This window comes from Piliocolobus tephrosceles, chromosome 5, assembly GCF_002776525.5.
Source record: "Piliocolobus tephrosceles isolate RC106 chromosome 5, ASM277652v3, whole genome shotgun sequence".
NCBI classification, from domain to species: Eukaryota; Metazoa; Chordata; class Mammalia; order Primates; family Cercopithecidae; genus Piliocolobus; species Piliocolobus tephrosceles.
Window position 1 is genome coordinate 83,494,041 of NC_045438.1, and position 23,312 is coordinate 83,517,352.

General features: G+C 33.7%; 1 protein-coding gene across 2 annotated transcripts in view; it reads left to right on the forward strand.

Moving 5' to 3' along the window:
• RNGTT (RNA guanylyltransferase and 5'-phosphatase) overlaps nt 1-23,312 on the forward strand; it is a 347,371-nt gene that overhangs the window by 102,936 nt on the left and 221,123 nt on the right. For both annotated transcript variants that reach the window (XR_002730197.1, XM_023205265.1), the window contains exons 9-11: nt 3,952-4,087; nt 7,969-8,040; nt 13,278-13,442. Coding sequence is in view for 1 of the 2 variants with exons in the window: in XM_023205265.1 (XP_023061033.1) it covers nt 3,952-4,087; nt 7,969-8,040; nt 13,278-13,442 (373 nt within the window). In the remaining variant the exon portion in view is untranslated. The remainder of the gene's footprint in view (nt 1-3,951; nt 4,088-7,968; nt 8,041-13,277; nt 13,443-23,312) is intronic.

Here is a 23,312-nt window from a genome sequence, read left to right on the forward strand (position 1 = left end):
TTAAACTTGCTCTTCTCCCACCAGGTATATTGTAAATCTCTTTCTGTATTAATGAATATTTTTATCATTGTTGTAAAAAGGCTTGAATGGTATGCTTTTACATGAATATGCAATATTTATTTTACCTATTTGCTGAATGATGGACATTTGAGTTTTTATTCTTTCACTGTTACAGAATATTATGATGAACTTTGTTGTACATACAGCTTTGCTTATTCTTTCACTGTTATAGAATATTATGGTGAACTTTGTTGTACATACGTACAGCTTGGCTTAACAAATATTGAGTGCCTTCCTTTAGTGTGTATTCAGATAGACTGTGCAAGATACTTAAGCTGTGGGAAAGAACAAAATAGATATGATTTCTGCCTTCATAGAGTATAAGATAAATTCCTAACTTGATGATCAGAGTTGGGTCTAAATTGGTGATAACTTTAAATTACAAGGAGTTTAAGGACCATTTTACTCTCAGACTACTGGGAGGAATGTGAATTAGAACTCTAAGGTGGTATTAGTTACCATTGTTTTCCATCAGTTTTCCTTCTCTTTAATTATGTACTTCCTAATTTTATTAATGTATATTTGGTGGTTTTACTTAATTATATATCTCACATCTCAGTGACTGCTCTGAAAGATTATTTCCAGTTATGGTAGAAAACCTTCATTTACAGTAAAGTAGTCTATACATCTGGCTTTTCGTTAATCCATACACCTTTGGTATATATATGTTAGCATTTTCTATCTGGGAAACGTATACTGAATTAAATTTTGCCTTTTAATGGGCATGAATATAATACAAATACCTATTGATAAATCTGAATATTAAATTTGCAGTTGAGATAATTTCCTAATTAATAAATTATATTGCACCATAGTTATATACATAGTTATATACTGACAGTCTGTGAGGTAGTTGCTTCTTTTGAAAGAATCTGACTGCTTTCGGGGACTTCAGAGTGGCGTGGAAATATTTCCACATTCCTTACATGAAATAGCTCATTACTTTTTGTTAGTATCACATAACAAAAGAACATATGATTTGGAATGACTGGAGTTCAAACAAAAAATCATAGCCCAGAAACTTGTGTTCCAAAGCCTGAAAATTTATGTGTGCAGAAGAATCCCTAAATACCAAGTGCTAAATAATTTCTCTGGTGTTTCTGCAGATGCAAGCTGTGTTTCTCATAAGCTATCCTTTTTGTAAATTCCATCCTCTAAAACTTTTTCTTCCTTAGTCTTTTAAATCTGTTTATACACATGTGTACATAGAGAGTATTTTCTTTTGATTGATACTCTACTTGATTTAAAAGCAAAGGTCTCATACTGAGACACACACACAGGTGTGTGTTTGTGTGTGTCTGTGTGTGTGTAAAATAAATGTATCTTCACCCTGGGATAATACCTATTCTACTTCAGCATTAAATTTAAAATTCTCAACTTCTGGGCAGTCAGTGAAAGGGGAAATATAGTTTCAGTTATCATTATTACATGATCATAAGAGTAAACCATTTCTTTTTTCTGAATTCTAACATTTATTAGCTTAAGTGAGCTGTTCTCAAATTGTAAGTATAGAACACCAATTCTGTCAAATTTTAATGGACTAACTAAGATGAACAGACTTATTTATATATTTTATCATAACTTTAAATATCCTAATATATATCTTGACTTTCTAAGAGAAAGATACAGTGGTTTCCTAACTTATTTGCCTTGAAATACCCTTTTGGTGAGTATCAACTTTGCAAAATGCCAGCCTAAGTCCTTAACAACATGATGGGTTGTGTGTCTTCCATGCCATTTTTGCAGACGATGTCATCATTGCTTTTTATTTGATCTTCCCTTTTGTTGATTTAAATTCTTTTTGAAACATAATCCAAGGCAAAGGTAGCTTAGATTTTTTCTATACATCAGGAATTGCTGCTTTTGAAAAGCATGTGCCAGAGGGCCTTGGGAACTAAGTATTCCTGTTGTCTGTATGCCGTCTGGCCTGGCATTTGGTCTAGGAGTCTTTCAGATACACTGTCAGTCCAGACTGAGGCTGAATTTGTTTTTCCTAATGAAACTTGAGTCCCCACACTCCCCATCTACTAGGGCTGCAGCTTTTATAGCGAGGGCCTGAGCTCTCCATCTGCTCCCCAGACACCTGCTGGAACTAATTATCATTATTATTAAAACTCTAAAACAATTTTTCTATTATGTTGCCTTTTTTCCTTTCCTCTTTTTTCACTTTTTTTTTTTTGGAACTAATTATTTTGGAAACAGCAAAGAACAACATACTTCACAATCTAATCTGAAAACACAATCTAACCCTTCGGTTTTCCATGCTGCTCTTTTCCATTTTGTTTGTACATCTGTTTTCCCTTAATCAGCTCTCCTATTTCTCTTTACCTATCCTAAACGTGTACTTTGCTCTTCAGAACATCGGTTTGTGATTAGCCAGTTATCCACTATTCTATTAGCTTCCATATATTCTGTCAGCTTGCATCTCTTCATTTAATATTTCTTCTGTCCCCTAATCTTAACTTGATTCAGCTACATCTTTTGGTCATTGCTGCCTTTTTTTTTTTTTTTTTTTTTTTGACATACCTTAGGTACTTTGCGGGTAGGTGGTTGGACTGTCTGGTCAGTGTTCTCTTTCATTTTCATTGGTACCTCCAGACCACTCTTCCTTCCATTCTTTCATTTAACACCAAACACCAAACAAAAACAGCCTAACAAAATGATTCTGTTTCTTAGAGGCTTATGTCTTTTAACTTTCTAATCTTTCATGCTGTGAATTTTTTCTCATTCTTTTAAGACTTTGGTTCCTGGATATAATCTTCATTTTCACCCCAAGTCTTCTTACTATCCATTTGGTAGCATAGCTTCCCAGACTGTAATGTCCTCAGCTTTAATTCATCCGGACTTTATATATGGTGTGAAGTAGAACTCCATTCTTGATTTGCTGATGGGAAATCAGTGATGATAACCTGACCATTTGAAGAATGACAGGTTGTTAAGCGTATGAATTCCCCCATATGTTGTTTGAGTTTAAGACGATAAGAGCTCATTGAAAATCTTATGGCTGTGTTTAAAAATATTTTAATTTTATAGTCATAAATGAGAAGAAAAATTATACCTGATATTGTGGTATCTGGCTATATCATGATATTAATTCAAAGAGAGGGATTAGCTGTTTTGCTAACAGGTATGGTAGAAAGAGCACTGGATAATTTAAAGTCTGGCAAATGGCAAATCACTTAATGTTTTTCACTGTTTTTTTCTGTTTTGAAGTGGCAAGAATAATACCTAATCCATATAGTTGTTGAGCTAATAAAATACATTTATATATGTGTATATGTGTGCTTCACTGTTTAAGATCTCATAAAAATTAGAGAACCATTCTCTGTTAGGATGGATTCATAAGGTTACTCCTGAACATCACATTATCTCCATAAAAAACTTTAATTTCCCTATACTCTGTGTTTTCTATAGGAAATGAAAAAAGTTAAAAAAAAAATTATTTGTGGGCTAGGCGTGGTGGCTCGTCCTTGTAATTCCAGCACTTTGGGAGGCTGAGGTGGGCAGATCACTTGAGGCCAGGAGTTCGTGACCAACATCGTGAAACTCCATCTCTACTAAAAAAAAGAAAAAAACAAATTAGCTGGGCATGGTGGCACACACCTGTAATTCCAGCTACTCTGTGGAGGCTGAGGCACAAGAATTGTTTGAACCCGGGAGATGGAAGTTGCAGTGAGCCACTGTACTCCATCCAGCCTAGGCAACAGAGCAAGACTCTCTCTCAGAAAAAAAAATTGTTATTCATGATACTTTAATCTGCATGATAGAGAGACTCTAGTGAACATTAGTCTAATGATGTTTAAGGTCTATGGAAAACCAGTTTGTTATTTCTCATGACCCTGTTCTTGATATTATACTGCAAATACTAGCGTTTTAATGTTTCATTTACAGGTACATGATGTTGATTGATGGCACAAATGAAGTTTTTATGATTGATAGAGACAATTCAGTATTTCATGTTTCAAATCTGGAATTTCCGTTTCGTAAAGATCTTCGTATGCATTTATCAAATACTCTCTTGGATGGCGTAAGTCATATTTATGTATAATATAAAATTAAACATTGCCATTTTTCTTTTCCTTGTAAGAAAATGTGTATTTTTATTGGTTAAGAAGTTTCGCATCAAATCTACCTTTTTTTTTTTTTGAAATGGTGTCTCTCTCTGTCGCCCAGGCTAGAGTCCAATGGCACGATCTTGGCTCACTGCAACCTTCGCCTCCTGGGTTCAATCGTTTCTCCTGCCTTAGCCTCCCTAGTAGCTGGGATTACAGGCATGCGCCACCACACCTGGCTAATTTTTGTATTTTTAGTAGAGAAGGGGTTTCACATGTTGGTCAGGCTGGCTTCGAACTCCTGACCTCATGGTCCACCCGCCTTGGCCTCCCAAAGTGCTAGGATTGTAGGTGTGAGCCACTGCACCCGGCCAAATCTAACTTTTATTAGGATGTTAAATTTCATTTATTTCTTATGTGTGCTTACATTGAATTAAGGTCCTTTTGAAGAGGGATCTGCCAACTGAATCTTTGAACATAAGTAGGACTTTGAGATATTTTCTTTAGTGGAGAAACTTGTTAAAGATGGAAAGGGTATTAAATGATTGCTCTGGTCAAATATGTATACATATGGATAGTTACATAATTTTGCATGAAGAGAAACAAATGTTACATGTGGTTAGTAACTTATCTTTTTTCCCCATACTTAGCAATATGTTTTGGACATCTTTTTCACATAAATGTCTGAATGGTTTACCACTGAATATATAGAGACCATGAATTGGGGCTTCCAAAATATCGTGATTGTGAAAATTGTAGGGTTAAAAAATTACTTGTTAAAAATATGACCTCTTCCAATAGCGTATCCTAGACCATATGAATTGGAATCTCCCAGGGGCCTACATGTTCGTACAAGTGACCAAGTGATTGTAATTAGGCAAGTTTGAGAAACAGTTCTGTAATTTATTCAACCAGTCCCCTTTTGTTGGACAGTTTGATTTTTGTATTTTTTCCTGTGTCTAGTAAATTTTTTTCCTATAACAGCACGTGTAACAAAATATCACTTTCTAATAAAACATAAATATATATATATATAATAAAACATATATACACACATATGTACATGTATATGTATCTATATGTATATAGATTTAACTATCATATTATAGTTAATGTGACTGGCAACCTTGCAGTTGTATAGTACATAAAAGTCGTAGACATTTGTGGCAACTCTGGTAGTTGGTTCATGGGAACAGCAGGAACATTTTAGTTTCTGTTATCTTTATTTAAGGTACTTTTTTTAGCATTATAATTAATAAAATATAAGAAAGGAAAAGAAGTAATAGCATTTGTCAAAGTTTAGTATAGTTTATAATTGAACTAATGTTTGTTGAGTGCCTATTATGAGTTGCTATACCAAGAGTATGGGTATTGCTTAGAGGGTTGAGGAGAAGGCCTCACCCTTGAAACATTTTACTTAATTGAGTCAAGGGTGGAGAATGAATGGTAATGATGGAAGAGACCTTCGAATAAAACAATAACCCAAAGAGAGGTATATAAGTCCTGAGGTAGTTTAGAGGAGAAATAAATCATGTCTAGTTAGTCTGGAACTAAATATGTTTTATGTAGGAGTTGGCATTAGAAACAAAGATTTCTATAGAAAGATTTTTGATGGACGTGGGCTGAGGGCATTCTAGGTAGGAAATAATGCTTAAAAATTAGATGTTTAACCATCTGCAGATTTAAGTTAGCAATACTATTTATTTCACCTCAAACTTGGATAACTGAGAGCAGCGTAATAGATTCTTGTGAAGTTTTAAAAATAGCAATATGATTCATGATGTCAGTTTACTTGGGCTAGAATTATAGTTGCCATATCTGTTTTTTTTTTTTTTTTTTTTTTTTTTTTAGTTAGTTAATTAAAACAGTCCTCGGTAGTTTCCTGTTTCTTCTACGTTTTCATGTGCAAATCGTTTTTGTAAAATTCCAAATCCAAGAATAACTCAAACTACCTAATTGTCTGACTGTCAGATGTGAACATTGAAGCTTTTGTTTTGCTTTGCTTAATTATGTTCTTTGACCTATAAAATGTGGAAAATAGGAATTTAGAAATATTGCATTAATTTACTTGAAACACATCAGTGAAATTTAATCAATTTAATATTGAGACTAAGATAAGAATATAGTGGTTAATCATTAAAGTTAATAGCAAGAATTTTGGAAAAATTCCATGTCTTTTTCAACTATTAATTTTTTATAAAACACTGCATGCGTATTACTGAAATTTTAGAAAGTCTGTAAATTTAAAGTAGAGAAAATTAACAGTCAAGAAGAGATGACATTTTATATTTTGATGTTAAAAGGAAATATCCTTTTAGTAACTTTGTTGTGCTAATAACTATGTAACATGTATAACTAATATGTATATGGCTGACATTTAATATATGTTGTGTATCTGGGGTTCTGTTATTCCTCTTCAATCTGAAGAACTGCTTTCAGGATTTCTTTTTTTTTTAAATTTAGTTCTTTTTTTTTTTTTTTTTTTTAAATTGTGATACAATTTACATACTATGAAATTCACTATTTTAAGATGTTCAATCCAGTGGTTTTTAGTCTTTTCACAAGGTCATATAATCAATACCACTATCTAATTCCAGAACATTTCATCACCTATATGGACTATGATGGTTAGAACCAACAGGGCCTTATATGAAAGATTTCAAGGAATAAGTTACAGAGATGAACATTGAAGGTCCATGGGTTTTGAAAACCCTTCAGTGGTTCCCTATTACTCATAGCAAAAAAGTCAAACTATTCAGTATAATATTCTTTATATCTGAAGCGTGCCTGTGTCTTCAGTCTCATCTTTGATTGTGATTGCTAATCACAAATACTCAGCTTTGGACAATTTACCCCAAGCCATCTTTTTTCATGCCTTTGTTATACCATTTGGCCTATCCACTATCCTGCTGGAAAATATACTCTGCATCTTTCAGGATGCAGTTAATGGTCATGTACCTTACTACCAAACTTTCTCTTATTCTTCAAGTAGAAATAACTACACTCCTTCTACTTAGGCTTAGGTAATGCTTTCTTACAGCAACAAAATATATTTTTACTAAATCAGTGGGTTTTTTTTTGTAATTTTAGGTGGTTGTACATGGAATTTCTGTTATAAAATTAGATACCAAGAAAACCTACCTGGTTTCCTAGTAAGAATATGAGGAAAGAAAAATAATTTTAGGTCAAAAACGTGTTAACAATTAAAAATTTTATGTAATACTGCATTTTACACCTGTAGTCATCCTTTAATGTCCTTATCTTGTTCTGTCAGACTGTAGATTTTATTTTAACTTTTTAATGGCTATGGTAGATTTACAGTGATCTGTTCATACTCTCTTGCCCTATTCCTTTTGATCAAAGCCTAGTAAAGTGGCATGAAACCAAGAAAGACCACTTGGCTCACTTGGGAATTCGATCTATAATGGGGGTGCCATTTATTGTCATAGATTTTATGATTAAAGTAATTGGCACATAACAAAATTTAAAGCATTAATGATTAAACAAAAATATTTTTTAAAAATATTCTGACTTTTAGAATTTAAAATTTGTAGTCTCCCAACCCTTGATTGTTGCTTAGTAATTCAAGCATAAAGCCAAATGTAGCATAGAAATTCAAATGTGAAAAATATGATGAGATATTGTCAGGTGATTCTATTTCAGTATAGAATAAATGCATGATGGGGATGGGGGGAGCTAGCAGTTTATATGATCTGGGTACAAGTGTGTTCACTTTGAAATTTCATCAAGTTGTATATTTATGGTTTATGTGCTTACAGTGTGTATGCTATATTTCAGTCAAATTTTAAAAATTGTATTAAAGTATGAAGAAACTTACCTTCTTTTCTCTTTCAAGGAGATGATTATTGACAGAGTAAATGGACAGGCTGTTCCTAGATACTTGATATATGACATAATTAAATTCAATGTAAGTACCTATAATATATAAAATAAAAGTTATTACTGAAATAATGGATGTGTTTTTGACAAGTAGTCTTTGGTACTGCCTTAGAGATAATAGGAAAGAAAATTTGTGACTCAGGTCACTGGGTATCTTTTTGTTAATCCTTTTATATCTCCTTTTCTTTCTCTTATTGTTAATTTTCACACATTTCTTTGTTTTAGGTTTCTTTAACTTGCAAGTGAGTAAAGAATAATGGCTTAACTCTGATAAAATAAGACAGCATTTCATAAAATGAAAATTTCTTCATTTCAATTATCCTGTACTTGATTTCTTTTCTTGTAAATCTCATGAGTTTATTTCTGTCACCAAAATAGCAACAAAACAAAAGAGAAGCTTATTATGAGCTGTTCAGTGGGTAATAAATTACAGTATTAATTCAGGTTATTAAAAGGCATTTTTTTTCCTGGAAATTTTTAATGCACATGTCTTATTTTTTGATTGAATTTCTGTATTTAAAACACAGAGCTTCAAATTTAAGAGCCTCAGGGCCAGAAAACACCAAGTTTTATTTTGTTCTGATTGACTACTGTATTCCTCAAAAGTAATGCTTTCGAGAATTGGCTTGATCTTATCACAGATCTTGGAATAACATTCATTGGCCTGTAACTAGATATAAGGGGTGGGGGGAGTGGCTTTATTTCTTTGTGAATAGGGAAGTTCTCTCTCCTTTAACTCTTGACACTGAGCTCTGCTTTAATACATCTTCAGTCTGGGCTTACTCTCTCTTCTTAGCTGAGTACTCTCTCTTTTAGATAGCAGTTTTCTAATACTTTTTAAAAATATGAAAAATTTCACCATATACAAGAGCCTAAAAAGTAATATAAGGAATAACTCATGTACTGACCACCTGGATTTGTTAAAATTTCATACTTTTGGTCCACTTTCTTTTTAATAAGATGTGATTCAGTACGAATCCAATAGAAGTTTCTTAGTTACACCTCTCTCCTATTCTCAAATCTCTTGCCCAGAATCAGCCTCTATCCTAAATTTGGTGTTTATTGTTCCCATGAATGTTTCAGATACTTTTACTATGTGTGTATCCATAAAATATATATGATATTCTTTTGCAAGGTTTCTAGTATTATATATATGTTATTGTACTGTACCTTTGCTGACCTTTGCTCAACAAGATAATGTTGAGATTTATTTGTACTAATACGTCTAGATTTAGTTCATACACTTTAATTACCATTGAGTGTTACATTGTATAAATATACAGAATTTATCCTTTTTCCTTTTGATGAACATTTTGGTTTCCATTTTTTGCTTTTATATTACTACTGTATTGAACAATTTCATACGGTTTTTTCTTGTGCACACGTGAAAATTTCGCCAGGACAGTTGTTCTCATTCTTGGAATGTAATTACCTGGGAAGTGTTTTTAAAAACTCTATTCTGTCATATATATTATATCCTGGAGATTGTGATTAAATCAGCAGCTTCAGCTGTATTATCTACATTGCTAAATTTCTCTCAGAAGTAATTGTTTCAGTTTGCCAAAGTTAGTTTTATCAGACATTTATATTATCGCCAATTTGATGTGTGTGAAATGATATCATCCTGTTTTAATTTGCTTTTCCTTGATTACTAACAAGGTTTAACATATTTCTTATTTTTTTTTAATTGTTTGTAATTTGTATGATTTAATTGCAAGTTTGTACAATCTTATATACAATCTTCTGTTTTTTCTATTTGGTTGTCTATTCTTTTTCCCTGATTACCAATGAAGTTGAACATATTTCTGAGGTTTGTTTTTGTTTGTTTGTATTTTTCTTTTGTAACTTAATTGCAAGTTTGTTCTATTTGGTTTTCTGTCTTTTTTTTTCTTTTTAATATGTAGGAATCAATTATCTTTTCTGGATTCTAGTACTTTCCTGGTTATATGTGTGACAATATGTTTTCCAAATCAGTGTTTATTGATGCACAGAAGTTTTAAATTTTAATGAAATCAATCTCATCAGACCTTCCCAAATATTGTACTTTGTGTTTTAAGAAATTAATCTATATTTTATTCTAAAAATAATTGTTACACTTTTTGTCTTTAGGTCAATAATTGTTTATTCAGTACATATTTATTGTGTGCCTGTTACCATATTTCGTGATTTTAAGCCACATATATTTTTACGTTTCTGATATTGGGCTGCATTTATAATTGAAAATATTGTATATTTAATTCTTTAATTTACTATGGAGCCTTTATGGATGATTAACAACATTATTTATTTTGTATCACGAAATCAGGGCCACTGTTAGAAAAATAATTTTTCTGAAATAATATTTAAAGTCCTTTCAGTCCCTTAGTTTATTAACTTGTCCAGAAAGAATTTCATCAATCATCTTTTTTTTTTTCACCCTCTGACTCTCAGCATTGATCATCTTTTATATGTCAAGTACATATATACTGGGTATACAAAGATGAATGAGACATAATTTCTTGACTTTAAAGAATTCACATGCTAGTGTACTGGCTTCCAAAGAAGGCCATTTGCACAGCATTTCATTGGAATTTGGGAAGGACATAGGAGAACTTTAAAAAGAAATTTAATATATTATTTTATTTTGTCTGTTTTATAACATTTTACATTAAAAATGTAATATTTTATAATATTTTACAGTTGTATATGTATATACATTTTTAAAAAGTATGCATTTTTTAATGTATTTGTTAGGATATGTGTTTAGATTGGATATAAAATTAAAGCAAATTTGCAGACTATTATGGATGAAATGGAAATGTAAAGAAATAATTATAATTTTAAAATCATAAACATAACAAAGGTATATAAAAGATACAGTGGTATTAGGGAGGTGAGAGTATTGCAACTTCTCTGGCTATAGTTGAGTCACTGAAGTGTGGAATTGCAGACCAAGAAAGTGACACATATTAGTTTTGAAGGATTGAGTCATGGAGGTCAGGAGCATTAGATGGCTTGTTAGCATACATTTTTTTTTTTTTTTTTTTTTGAGACAGTCTTCCTCTGTCGCCCAGGCTGGAGTGCAGTGGCATGATCTCAGCTCACAGCAACCTCTGCCTCCTGTGTTCAAACAATTCTTGTGCCTCAGCCTCCTGCGTAGCTGGGACCACAGGCGTGTGCCACCACGCCCAGCTAATTTTTACATTTTTAGTACAAAAATACAAATACATGGGGTTTTGCCATGATGGCCAGGCTGGTCACGAACTTCTGGCCTCAAGTGATCTGCCCGCTTTAGCCTCCCAAAGTGCTGGGATTACAGATGTGAGCCAACTGCACCCAGCCTGTTAGTATACTTGATGGATGGTAAGGTGTGGGACATAGCAAAAAATGAGAATGGATTGTTAAGTAGAGGGCCAGATTACTTGAACGAGGTGTTTTAACTTAGTTCTTTATGTAATAAGGCATTGTTAAAGGGTTTTCATTACAGTAATGATATGAACATAATTTTACTATTTTGAAAGATAGTTTAACTAGTGGCAGCATGGATAGTGTTTTGAAGGGAGTAAGAACTGAAAACAGGGAGACAAGCTAGTCAATAATTATTGAGTGTTTCCTGTAGTCTCTTCTCATTGATTCAACACCTATCTGTTGAGAGCTTAACTTTGCCCATAGGCATTGTGGATTTGAGGGTGAACTTGCTTTCAGTGTATTCTTGTTGTTTGATGAATGTATGTATAAAGATAGAAAGCTTCTAGGAGGCAATTTAGACATTTACTTATGTTTTAACAGTTGTTAGACTTTTTTTTTTTAGAACAAAAAGAGGACTTGTTTATTCTACTTCAATTTTATAGGTGTCTGAATTCTTTTAATAAATCTAATAAACAAGCCTAACATTTTAGATTTTTCAACCTTGTTGACGATGTTGATTGCATAGAAGAGATGACACATGGACTGTATGGTTATTTGCTAGCATTTCCCCAATAAATATCCTTTACAGACAGTTGTATGCCTTTATGTAAAGAGAATGTGTGCTACCTCATACCTCTCACTCACTTTGTCTCACTCCTTTTTCTTTGCCAAATATCAAAATTGTCATCCTTCTAAAGTTGAGAAAAAGACATCCCCAAGGTATATTTAATGTTTACTCCTGAAGCAAGTGCTACCACCCCATGTAAACGTTAGGTTGAGTAAAGTTAGGTTGGAGAATATACATTGGAGAAGAGGAAAAAGATAGTAAAGATGGAGGAAAATGTATGTAAGGTGTGTCCAGTTGCAAAGTAAAAAAGAAGAGTAGCTTATGTGCCTTTGAAGCGGTAATTACTAATCTGGATGATTACTGTCAACCAGATAATATGTTATAACTGAGTTTGTGTATGCCACATGGGTAGGACGAGACTTACCCTCAATTCATACAAAAGTGTTCATGTTCTTTCTGTGTCACAGTTCAAACCATATATGCTTTAAGAACACTCAAGGGAAAGTGTATTTGAGTAAGAAAACTATTTCTTTATAACTGTATAACTTTGAACATATTATGTAAACTTCTTCTCTATTAGCTTCCAGAGTTGAGGGTGTATTTGATACATATCTTCTGCTTGCTAATATGTATAACATTAGCACTTTAAACAACAAAAAACATTGTAGGTAACTGTGCTACTTATTTTGGTGTGTTACTCGCTTGTACTTTTCTGAATTCTGTGGATTTTAGTTTTTATACTGTAATAGGTTACTGTTAAAGGGTTTTAACTAATTTATATACATAATAAAAAAGACTAGTGAGTATATATATATTTTTTCTTTTAAGTGATTCTGTACCTATAAATAATGAGTATATTAATACTTTAATTCAGATGTGAAATTGCTAATTTTTTATTTTTTAAAATTTGGGGGTGGTGGTCTTGCTATGTTGCCCAGGCTAGCATCAAACTCCTGAACTCACGTGATCCTCCCACCTCAGCCTTCCAAAGTACTGGGACTACAGCTATGAGCCACCACACCCAGCCTAGATGTGAAATATTTAGATCAACTTACAGGAGAATTGTGCCACTTTCTCATACTGTTTTATACAGTTGTATTTAAAAATAAGTCTCTTTGTGTGTTTAGATAGTTCTATTGTTAGTCAAACTAATTATTAGGGTTGGTATATATGTTTGTGCAGGCTGTGTGCTCGGTAACTCCAGAGGATGCTGTTTACACAGACTATTATGTACATTGTGGCAGCCTTGATAATTATGCTGATAAAATAGTTGTTAGTGTGAAATTTAACTAATTCTTTATTTAATTCAGTCACAGCCCGTTGGAGATTGTGATTTTAATGTTCGTCTGCAGTGTATAGAACGAGAAATTATAAGTCCTCGACACGAAAAAATGAAGACTGGGCTTATTGACAAAACACAGGAACCATTTAGTGTCAGAAATAAGCCATTTTTTGACATCTGTACTTCAAGAAAGGTAAAATTTACTTTTTTAAAATTTTGCTTATAATGTCTCATAATTCAGCTTACAAGATGAATATGAATGACATTTTGCTGCCCAATTGTCTTGACTCTGTCAGAAAATACTCGAATTGGGTATAGCACTGTTTTGGCCAAACATGGTACGACTCCTATTCCTAGGCTTTTTCTCTTGAGTAAGATTCTCAATGGTGGCACCTTAAACTAGGTTGTTTCCGTTTTTCTCATAATAGTTTGTTTCATGGTGATTGGTCATACTGTGTTTTTTAAGAAGCTATAAACAACATAGAACTGTATTGAATGAAAATCATTAGGCCTGCTCCTACACATCCTGAAGGTACAGTGTTTGGTACGTACTCATTAAAAATATACATTTATATCTATCTATCTCTATCTCTCTCTCTATAGAGATATATGTATGTACACACACACATACATTGAAGGTTTTCTTTTAGTATTCTTGTTGTTTCCACTTAAAATGAATCATATACTAAGGCCAGGTGCGGTGGCTCATACCTGTAATCCTAGCACTTTGGGAGGCTGAGGCAAGCAGATTACAAGGTCGGGAACTCGAGACCAGCCTAGCCAATATGGTGAAACCCCGTCTCTACTAAAAATACAAAAATTAGCCACGTGTGGTGGCGCCTGTCTGTAGTCCCACCTACTCGGGAGGCTGAGGCAGGAGAATTGCTTGAACTCAGAAGGTGGAGGTTGCAGTGAGCCAAGATTGTGCCACTGCACTCCAGACTGGGCGACAGAGCAAGACTCCGTCTCAAAAAAAAAAAAAGAATTATACTACATATTCCAGGATGTTGCTTCTTTTTGTTTTGTTTTGTTTTTTCACTTAACAGTATGGCTTGGAGATATTTCCATGTCAGTGCATAGAGATTTACCATGTTATTTGTTAAGTGCTGCATGGTAATGATAGTAAAGATGTACTATACATTATGTTATAATTGATGGGTTTTTAGATTGCTTCTAGTCCTTTGCTATTACCAGCACTGTTTCAGTGAACGTTTTTGTTTCTATGGGTGGATATTTCTTCAGGGTAAGTAGAATTTTTGGTTTAAAGATTATGAGTAATGTTAGTAACTACTGCCAAATTCCTTTCCAAATAAAGCAATTTTGTCTCCAGCAGATGAGAGAGAGCTCATTTTCCCATTGCCAGCATCTTTTTCTTTTCTTTTTTTTTTTTGATCTGTAGGCAAGGCACTGTATTGTAATGGGAAGGTGAGTATGAGTTTTTTTTTTTTTTTGAGGCAGGGTCTCACTCTTGCTCAGGCTGGAGTGCAATGATGCCATCTCCGCTCACCACAACCTTGACCTGCTGGGGTCAAGTGATCCTCCCACCTCAGCCTACCGAGTAGCTGGGACTACAGGTGCATACTACTATGCCCAGCTAATTTTTTTTGTGTTTTTCTAGAGACCAGGTTTCCCTGTTTTGCCCAGGCTGGTCTCGAACTCCTGGGCTCAAGTGATCAGTCTGCCTTAGCCTCCCAAAGTGCTGGGATTACAGGCGTGAGCCCCCATGCCTGGCCAAAAAGTTCATTTTTATGTAGTTAAATTTGGCAATATATTTCTTGCATCTTCTGGTTTTCTGTCTTGCTTAAGAAGCGCTTCATCTCTAAAATGTTTTTATATTATGTTCTAATATTGCTATGATTTTGTCTGTTGATTACATTTAGATGCTCTATTTTTACTCTTTCATTCCTTCAGGGAATTGTCTTCTGTTTGCATAGTCTATTTAGCATCCAGTTTCTTTTATTCACTGTCTCTTCTTCATGCCCTGTGTTCTCACATGAACATACTAATTCTGTTTATGCCTCCTCTTCTCCATTTTCCTTTTCATTCTCTTTTTTTCTTTGTTCTCTTATTATTTTTAGTATCACTAATATGACTACTATTATTACTGGTACTACTGTTACTGCTGCTGCATAGTTTGTTTTCAATGGGATATTTACCAGATCTAGTGTTTAAAAGCAATTGTACCTTGGTATATCTGCTTTTTTAAGACATGACATATAAAGTGCATATTGACTATTTCCTAAGACTTTTCTCCATTTCTCGTTTGTGCTTTTGGTGAGATTCTTATTTCTTTGTATATAAATTATACAGTGTGTTCTGTGTGCCTGTTATGTGTTAGGATGTCTGATTTATTGAACTCATCTTTTAATTTGTTTTTCTTCTCTGACTTTCTGTTTTCCTTTCTTCCCTGTTTTGTAATTTCTCCGCAGTTTTGAATGTTTGTGAGACATTCTTGCTTTTGGTAGTGGTTAACTTTCTTAGCAAACCTGATTGGTGGTTCTAATTCGCAGATATGTTAGTTGGCAGTCATAAAGCTCTGCTCTCCTTATCAGAATATAAATGTATTTTGAGCCTGCATACCACATGGTCCCATGCTTGATTGTATACTGATAAACATTTGAAATGTTTTAGAAGTTTTAGAAAGGATAAGGAGGCACATTTGGCATTCACAAGAAGGCCAGCTGGCTATTTCTTAAGAAGCCTGAAGGAATGTTATACCTTTTGTGAAATTTGTCATATTCCAGAATCAGGTTTGTAAGTTCACAGATTCAGAAACCTTGGGAGCCATTTGCTCTTTTTTATATTTCTCTATTGTGAGTTAAATTTATAGTTCAGCTTTGATACTGGGTTATGAGTACTTTTACATGAAAATTGCATGTGGCATCCAAGAAGTTGCATTATGGTGGGATTTTACTTTCAAACCAGTGTTTTATATGCCTAGTTTAGGGCATTTGAAAAATTGGTGGCCACGAAGAACCATGGTCTGTTTATATTCAACCCAGGGAATAGTACCCAAATAATTTATATTTTTTGGGAGAAGGGTGGTTACGATAGAATTGTACAAAAATATAGCAACATATGCAATCATGTTTTAAACTCTTCACCTGCTCCTACTCTAGTCCACTTAGTTTGGTGTTAGTCTTTGGATATGATATTAGCTGTAAGTAATCCTAGCACTATTGAGTGGCTATCTTTTTCATTCAACAAATACAGAGTAATCATCCTACTTTTGTTATGATTTTATGTAACACCTGCTCGACATGGGAATTTTGGTTGACCGTTGCCACTGTGATCTTCCCAACTGTTCACTGCTTGCCTTTTGTGTCTGTTTTGGCAGCAGGATATTAAGGGGGTACCTACAAGAGCCTGTGTACTACTGTGCCATGTCCAATAGGTTGGGTAAAGATAAAGTTAATATTTAACATCTGCTGTGTCCATGGTGGAAATCTATTAACTGGAACTATGTTCTCTTATGAGAATATTTTCTAAATTGTAAATACAGTATAAAAGTTGAGCAAAAGCCAAATTGCTTTGGTTTGTGTTCGTTTTTGAAAAATGAGTTTGACAGGTTGTGCTGTCATAATTCAGAGTTCAGCATTTAAGAAAATGTGTTTAGATAGTATAATTTCATTATTCAAATCAGTACTGCCTAGAAATATTTTCTAATGTGTAACATCAGAACTATTTTTTAGGGATTTGAAGCAATTATGTGGAACAACTTTTTATGTAGTTTTTCACTAGAAAGACAGTGATCTTACTGTGTTTTTCTTTATACTTAGCTTATGTAATTCCTTAAAATCATAGGATATTTCTTTTTTAAAAGCAATTCTAGCTAGGCGTGGTGGTTCACGCGTGTAATCCCAGCACTTTGGAAGGCCAAGGCACTTGGATCGCTTGTGCCCAAGAGTTCGAGACCAGCCTGGGCAACATGGCAAAACCCCGTCTCTACAAAAAATACAAAAAAATTAGCCGGACATGGTGGCACATGCTTGCAGTTCCAGCTACTCAGGAGGCAGAGGTGGAAAGATTGCTTGAGCCTGGGAGGTTGAGGCTACAGTGAGCCACGATTGCACCACTGTACTTCAGCCTGGGTGGCAGAGTGGGACCCTGTCTCAAAATAAATAAATAAAGAATAAAAGCAATTCTAATTTTTAGAATTTTAAATAGTCTGCTCTCCTCACTTTCAGTTCTTATTATTGTATTTTTGTCCTTAATGTCTCTTACTGAAGTAGTTTTGGTTGTAGAATACCAAAGGAAGACATGTTTTGTAGCAGAATTGGTATAACATGTAAGATCTTAGTAACACCAGTTATAGGATAATAACTACAATTGAAAGGTTATTGCTGTGGAGATTTTTATCTTTGCTAATGGGATGGTAAAATAGTGATCTTATGAACCTTACAGCTTTTCAGGGAAGTATAGATCATTTATTTTAGGAGTGGTAGCTTTTATGAAGTTTTAAACAAAATTTACAACTATAAAACATGCATACTCATTTTGTAGAAAAATAATAGAATTTCATATTTGTGTGTCTTTAAAATCTCAAAGATGATTCTGATTTTAGGAATTTATTAATATAGCTGTATAACTCTTTGTTTTTTTTAATTTGATCTGTTAAACACAATGAAGGGATAATTGTTCAGTTTTTAACTTTAATATACAGTCAGAATACAACATCCAAAATAGTAATAACAAGTTGTTTTTCAAATTGCGATTCTATTTACATTTCCAGTTTGAAGGCCAATTCAAAAAGAATTATTTGAGTAGATTACATATGACTAACAAAACTCTAAAAACATGCAGTAAAAAGTTTCTCTGAAAGCTCCCCATCCATTTATCACCTTGTCAGTAACCATTGCTGTTAGCTTTTAGTGTATCCATCCAGAATTTCTTTATGAATAAATAAATGCATTTATTTATATTCTTACTACCTCCATATAGGGATGATTTTTTTTCCCCTTTTTTCGAAACAAAGTCTTGCTCTGTCATCCAGGCTGGAGTGCAGTGGTGCCATCATTGCTCACTGCATCCTTGACCTCCCAGACTGAAACAATCCTCCCAAGTCAGCCTCCTGAGTAGCTGGAACTACAGACCTGAACCAGCATTCCTAGCTAATTTTTAAATTTTTTGTAGTGATGGGATCTTCTGTATTAACCAGGCTGGTCTCAAATTCCTGGGCTCCAGCGATCTGCCTGCCTTGGCCTCCCAAAGTGTTGTGATTAGAGGCATGAGACACCATGACCAGCATGGTGATTTTTTAATACACTGTTCTGTCCTTTTCTTTTTTTCTTTTTCTTTTTAAAAAACTTGACAGTATGTCTTAAGTCTCTTCACCCCAGTATTGGTACACAGAGATTAGATCATCTTCTTTTTTTTTTTTTTAACAGTTGCACAGATTTTCATTGTATCAGTATACCATAACTTAGCTAACATCATAGTCATAGACATTTGGGTTCTTAGTCTGTTGACATGGTTTTTGTTTTTGTTTTTTTTTTTTTTTTTGCATATAGATATTCAGTTGTTTCTATACCAATTGAAGAGACTATCCTTTTCTCATTGAATTCCTTTTGCACGTTTATAAAAAATGAAGTTAGTTGTATATGTCTGGTTCTGTTTCTAGACTGTCTGTTCAGTTCCCTTGATCTATTTGTCTGTCTTTACTCAAATACCATACTGCCTTGATTCTTTTTGGTTGTTGTGAATCTTGAAATCCGATAGTATAAATGTTCTAACTTTGTTGTTCTTTTCTAAGTTGTTTTGGCTATTCTAGGCCTTTGCATTTTTATGTGAATTTTATAATTAGCTGTCAGTTTCTACAAAAAAGTCTGCTGGGAGTTTGGTTGGAATTGTAATGAATATATAGGTCAATTTTGGGGAAGAACTAACATCATAACAATGCTGAGTTTCCTAGTTCATCAACCTGGCATATATTTTCTTTTATGTAGGTCTTCTTTATTGTCTCTCAGCAATTTTTGTAGTTTTAAGCATGAGATTTTGCTCATCTTTTTTCAGATTTATTTCATACTTTTTGATGTTGTCATAAAAGTCTTTGAAAAATTTCCATTTCTGACTATTAGTAGTGTATAGAAGAAATATACTGACTTTTTTCCCCAAAGGAGTATGTTGATTTTTGTATATTGATGTTTTATCTTACAGTCTTGCTAAACTCAATTATTACAGTAATAATTTTTTGTGAATTTCATCAAAATTATTACATAGACCATAATATCAGTGAGAAAGGTGCTACTTTTCCCTTTCCAACTCGGATGCTTTTAATTTTATTCTCCTGCCTTGAATAAAATTCAAGATGTTGAATCATTCTGTCATTCCTAGGATAAGCCCTACTTTGTCTTAATATATTGTTTTAAAATATATTATTTTAATAATAATACTACATTATTGTTCTGCACTGGCTAGAATCTATTGTTTCATATTGTATGGAAGCAGTGAGAGTGAGCAGCCTTGTCTTCTTCCTCATCTATGGGGAAGCAACATTTGGTTTTAACTATTAAATAGGATGTTAGCCATAGGACTCTAGAATAAGATGCCTTTTATACACGGTTAGGTTTTAAACTTGAAAGCTGATAATTTTGGCATACTAATCTTATTTATCTAACTCTCTTACTTCATTTTGTTATTGCTTGTAATAATTTTGCAATTCTTTTTTTAGGTATTCATATTAAGTGTAAATAGTGATATTTTTACTTATTGGATTTTTCATACATTAACTTTTGACTAATTTGATTGTACACAAATACAATTTTAAATTGTGGCAGTAGTTATGTGGATTCTTATTTCCTGATTTGAGTGGGAATGCTTCTGGTGTTTCTTCAGAGTATGATATGCTGCCTTTAATTCTGAGATCTGTTTTATCAGATGAAACAAGTATGCGTTTGGTTCTATTTCACTAAGTGATTTTATTTTTAACCACAAATGAGTGTTCGGTTTGGTCAAATGGCTTTTCATCTACTATTTTTTCTTTCTGTTTAGATCTGTTTATCTCATGAATTATATGAAAATATTTCCTGATGTTGAATCATTCTCTCATTCCTGGAATAAGCCCTTCTTTGTCTTAATATATTATTTTAAAAAATGTGCTGCCCAGTTTTTTTTCTACCTTTTTAGAAGGATTTTTGCATTGATGTTTATACATAATCTTGATATTTTATAAATCTTTGGAAACTTTTTCATCAGTGGTACGCTCTGTTACACTCTTTTCATCAGTGTTATAAGAAGAACTTGGTTTAAAAAAATACGTTCTAGAGCTGTTTTTTGTTATTGGTGGTGGTGTTGTTGTTGTTGTTTTAAGACAGGGTCTTGCTCTGTTACCCAGGCTGGAGTGCAGTGACACAGTTATAGCTCACTACAGCCTTGAACTCCTGGGCTCAAGTGATCCTCCCGCCTCAGCCTCCCGAGTAGCTGGGACTTCAGGCATGTGCCACCACACTCAGCTAATTTTAGAATATTTTGTGGAGGTAGTGCCTCTCAGTATGTTTGACCAGGCTGGTCTTGAACTCTTAGGCTCAAGCAGTCCTCCTGCCTTGACTTCCCAAAGTGTTGGGATTACAGGGTGAGCCACTGTGCATGGCCAGAGCAGTTTTAATAAAAACATCGGAATTATCTGCTTTTTTAGGTTTTTGAGGAATTCCCCTACAGAATTATTTGGATTGTAGTGCTTGAGTTTGGGTTAATATCTTTTTCACTTCCTATGTGAAAATTGGTACATTTAAATTTTTCTCTCCCTTTGAATACAATATCCATTTATTAAAATACTTGAAGTTTCTTCTCTCTCTTTTTTTTTTGTTTTTTTCCTGTGGGTATTTTTTTGCACTTAATCTTAGCCAAGAAGTTGAGAACTGATTTTTAAAAATGTGATAGCTATTTAATTTTTTCTCCTCCCATGAACTTTTAGTTTAATTTTTTATTTCTGCTCTTTTCCTAAGCCAAGCCTAGTTCTTTTTTTTATTTTATTTTAGAGATAGGATCTTGTTCTGTCACCCAGTGGAGTGGAGTGGCATGATGACAACTCACTGCGGCCTTGACTTCCTTGTCTGCAGCAAACTTCCCGCCTTAGCCTCCTGAGTAGCTGGGACTACAAGCACGTGTTACCACGCCCGGCTAATTTTTGTGTCTTTTGTAGAGATGCGGTTTCACCATGTTCCCCAGGCTGGTCTTGAACTCCTGAGCTTAAGCAGTCTGCCCACCTCGACCTCCCAAAGTGTTGGAATTACAGGCGTGAGCCACCACACCTGGCAAATGTCTGATAATTTCTTTGTCATGTTAGTAAGGGTTTTGTGGTTTTGGTTTATTTTTTGATCTTTCCCAGGATTGTGAGAGTTTTAAAATTTCGACTGGAAGAGTCTTTATTTTCTGAGTTTATTCTTAATTAAAAAATTTTTATTGTAGTGACATGAGAGAATATTATCTGTACTTTTTCTGCAATGTATTATAAGGTGTCATCAGTTTTATATATATATTTTTTTATTTTTATTATTTATTTATTTGTTTATTTATTTATTTATTTATTTGAGACAGAGTCTTGCTCTGTCGCCCAGGCTGGAGTGCAGTGGCACAATCTTGGCTCACTGCAAGCTCCACCTCTCAGGTTCACGCCATTCTCCTGCCTCAGCCTCCCGAGTAGCTAGGACTACAGGCACCTGCCACCACACCTGGCTAATTTTTTTGTATTTTTAGTAGAGACGGGGTTTCACCATGTTAGCCAGGATGGTCTTGATCTCCTGACCTTGTGATCCGCCCACCTTGGCCTCCCAAAGTGCTGGGATTACAGGCATGAGCCACCGCGCCCTGCCTTTTAAATTTATTTTATTTTATTTTTTTAAAATAGAGACAGAGTCTTGCTGTATGGCCCAGGCTGGTCTCAAACTCATGGACTCAAGCAGTTCTTTCACCTCAGTGTCCCAAGTAGCTGAGCTGCAGGCATATACCACTGTGCCTGGCTAATTATAATACTTTCTAAAACTTTCTGGTACAGATCTATCAACCTTAAAATTCTGGTAGTTACTGACTTTTTGTCCTATTCTGAGGTTTAATGTTTTTATACGATGTTTTTCATAGGCATTTTAGTAGGTGTTTTGGAAAGTTTGTACCAGATCTGCTAGATAGACAGTATTTTAAACTAGAAAGCTCTGCTATTATTTGCTTAGTCTGAGAAGCTGCTTTTTACATTTCATAATTATTTTCCCCTTATTTTCAGGGAATAGGTTATCTGTGTGTATAAGTAGATGGGAAAGACCACTCTAAAATTGCTGCCATTTATGGAGTGATAACATTGTCTGATATATTCTTGTCTAATTGCCTATTTTTCTGGCCAATTGGCAAAAATAATAACGCATTCTCTTCTTTGACAAACTTCTCATGTTTACTTTTCCCACTTGTAAAGTTCTATTGCTGTTGAAATAGTATGTTGTCTTTCTTTTTTCTGCTTGTCTGTGTCTTGGAACTCTGTACATTTCCCTTAGGAGGAGTCAATTGTGTATAGTTAGGATGTAGTGAAAGAACATGCAAAGAATCACTTTTAGGAAATTGTCTTTGATTAAAAAATAAAAAGCAAGTCTCTGTGCCCTTCCCCCCATTTCAAAAGCTAGAATTAAAAATGAAAACAAAAGAACAGATAATCTCTTGAAGTTCCCAGTGGCAAAGCTTTTCTCTGCTTGGAGTTATTTTACTTTCTACTGTGTAGTTAAAGACTAGAAAAATTTTATGTGGAAAATATTTTTAAATAATTTGCTTATTGCTGTTTCAAAAGTAAAATGTTTGCTTTGTAGGATGACAGAGTAGTAAATGTTAAGATCTTCCTAATTGTTGAGAGAATTAGACAATTATGAAGGTTATTCTGTACTACATTTAATTTTTCAAGGACACATCTACTTTTAAAATAATTTTATTAATATTTGTTATTTGCATGCTTTGTTAGGAATTTAAATTTTATGTTTATGTATTTCATTTGGCATTCAAATTTATTTTCTAGGTACTGGTTTTCTTTATTTTCTTATTTATCACTAAATGTAAATTTGTAAGTTCTTTAGTGTTTGTTCAAGACTAC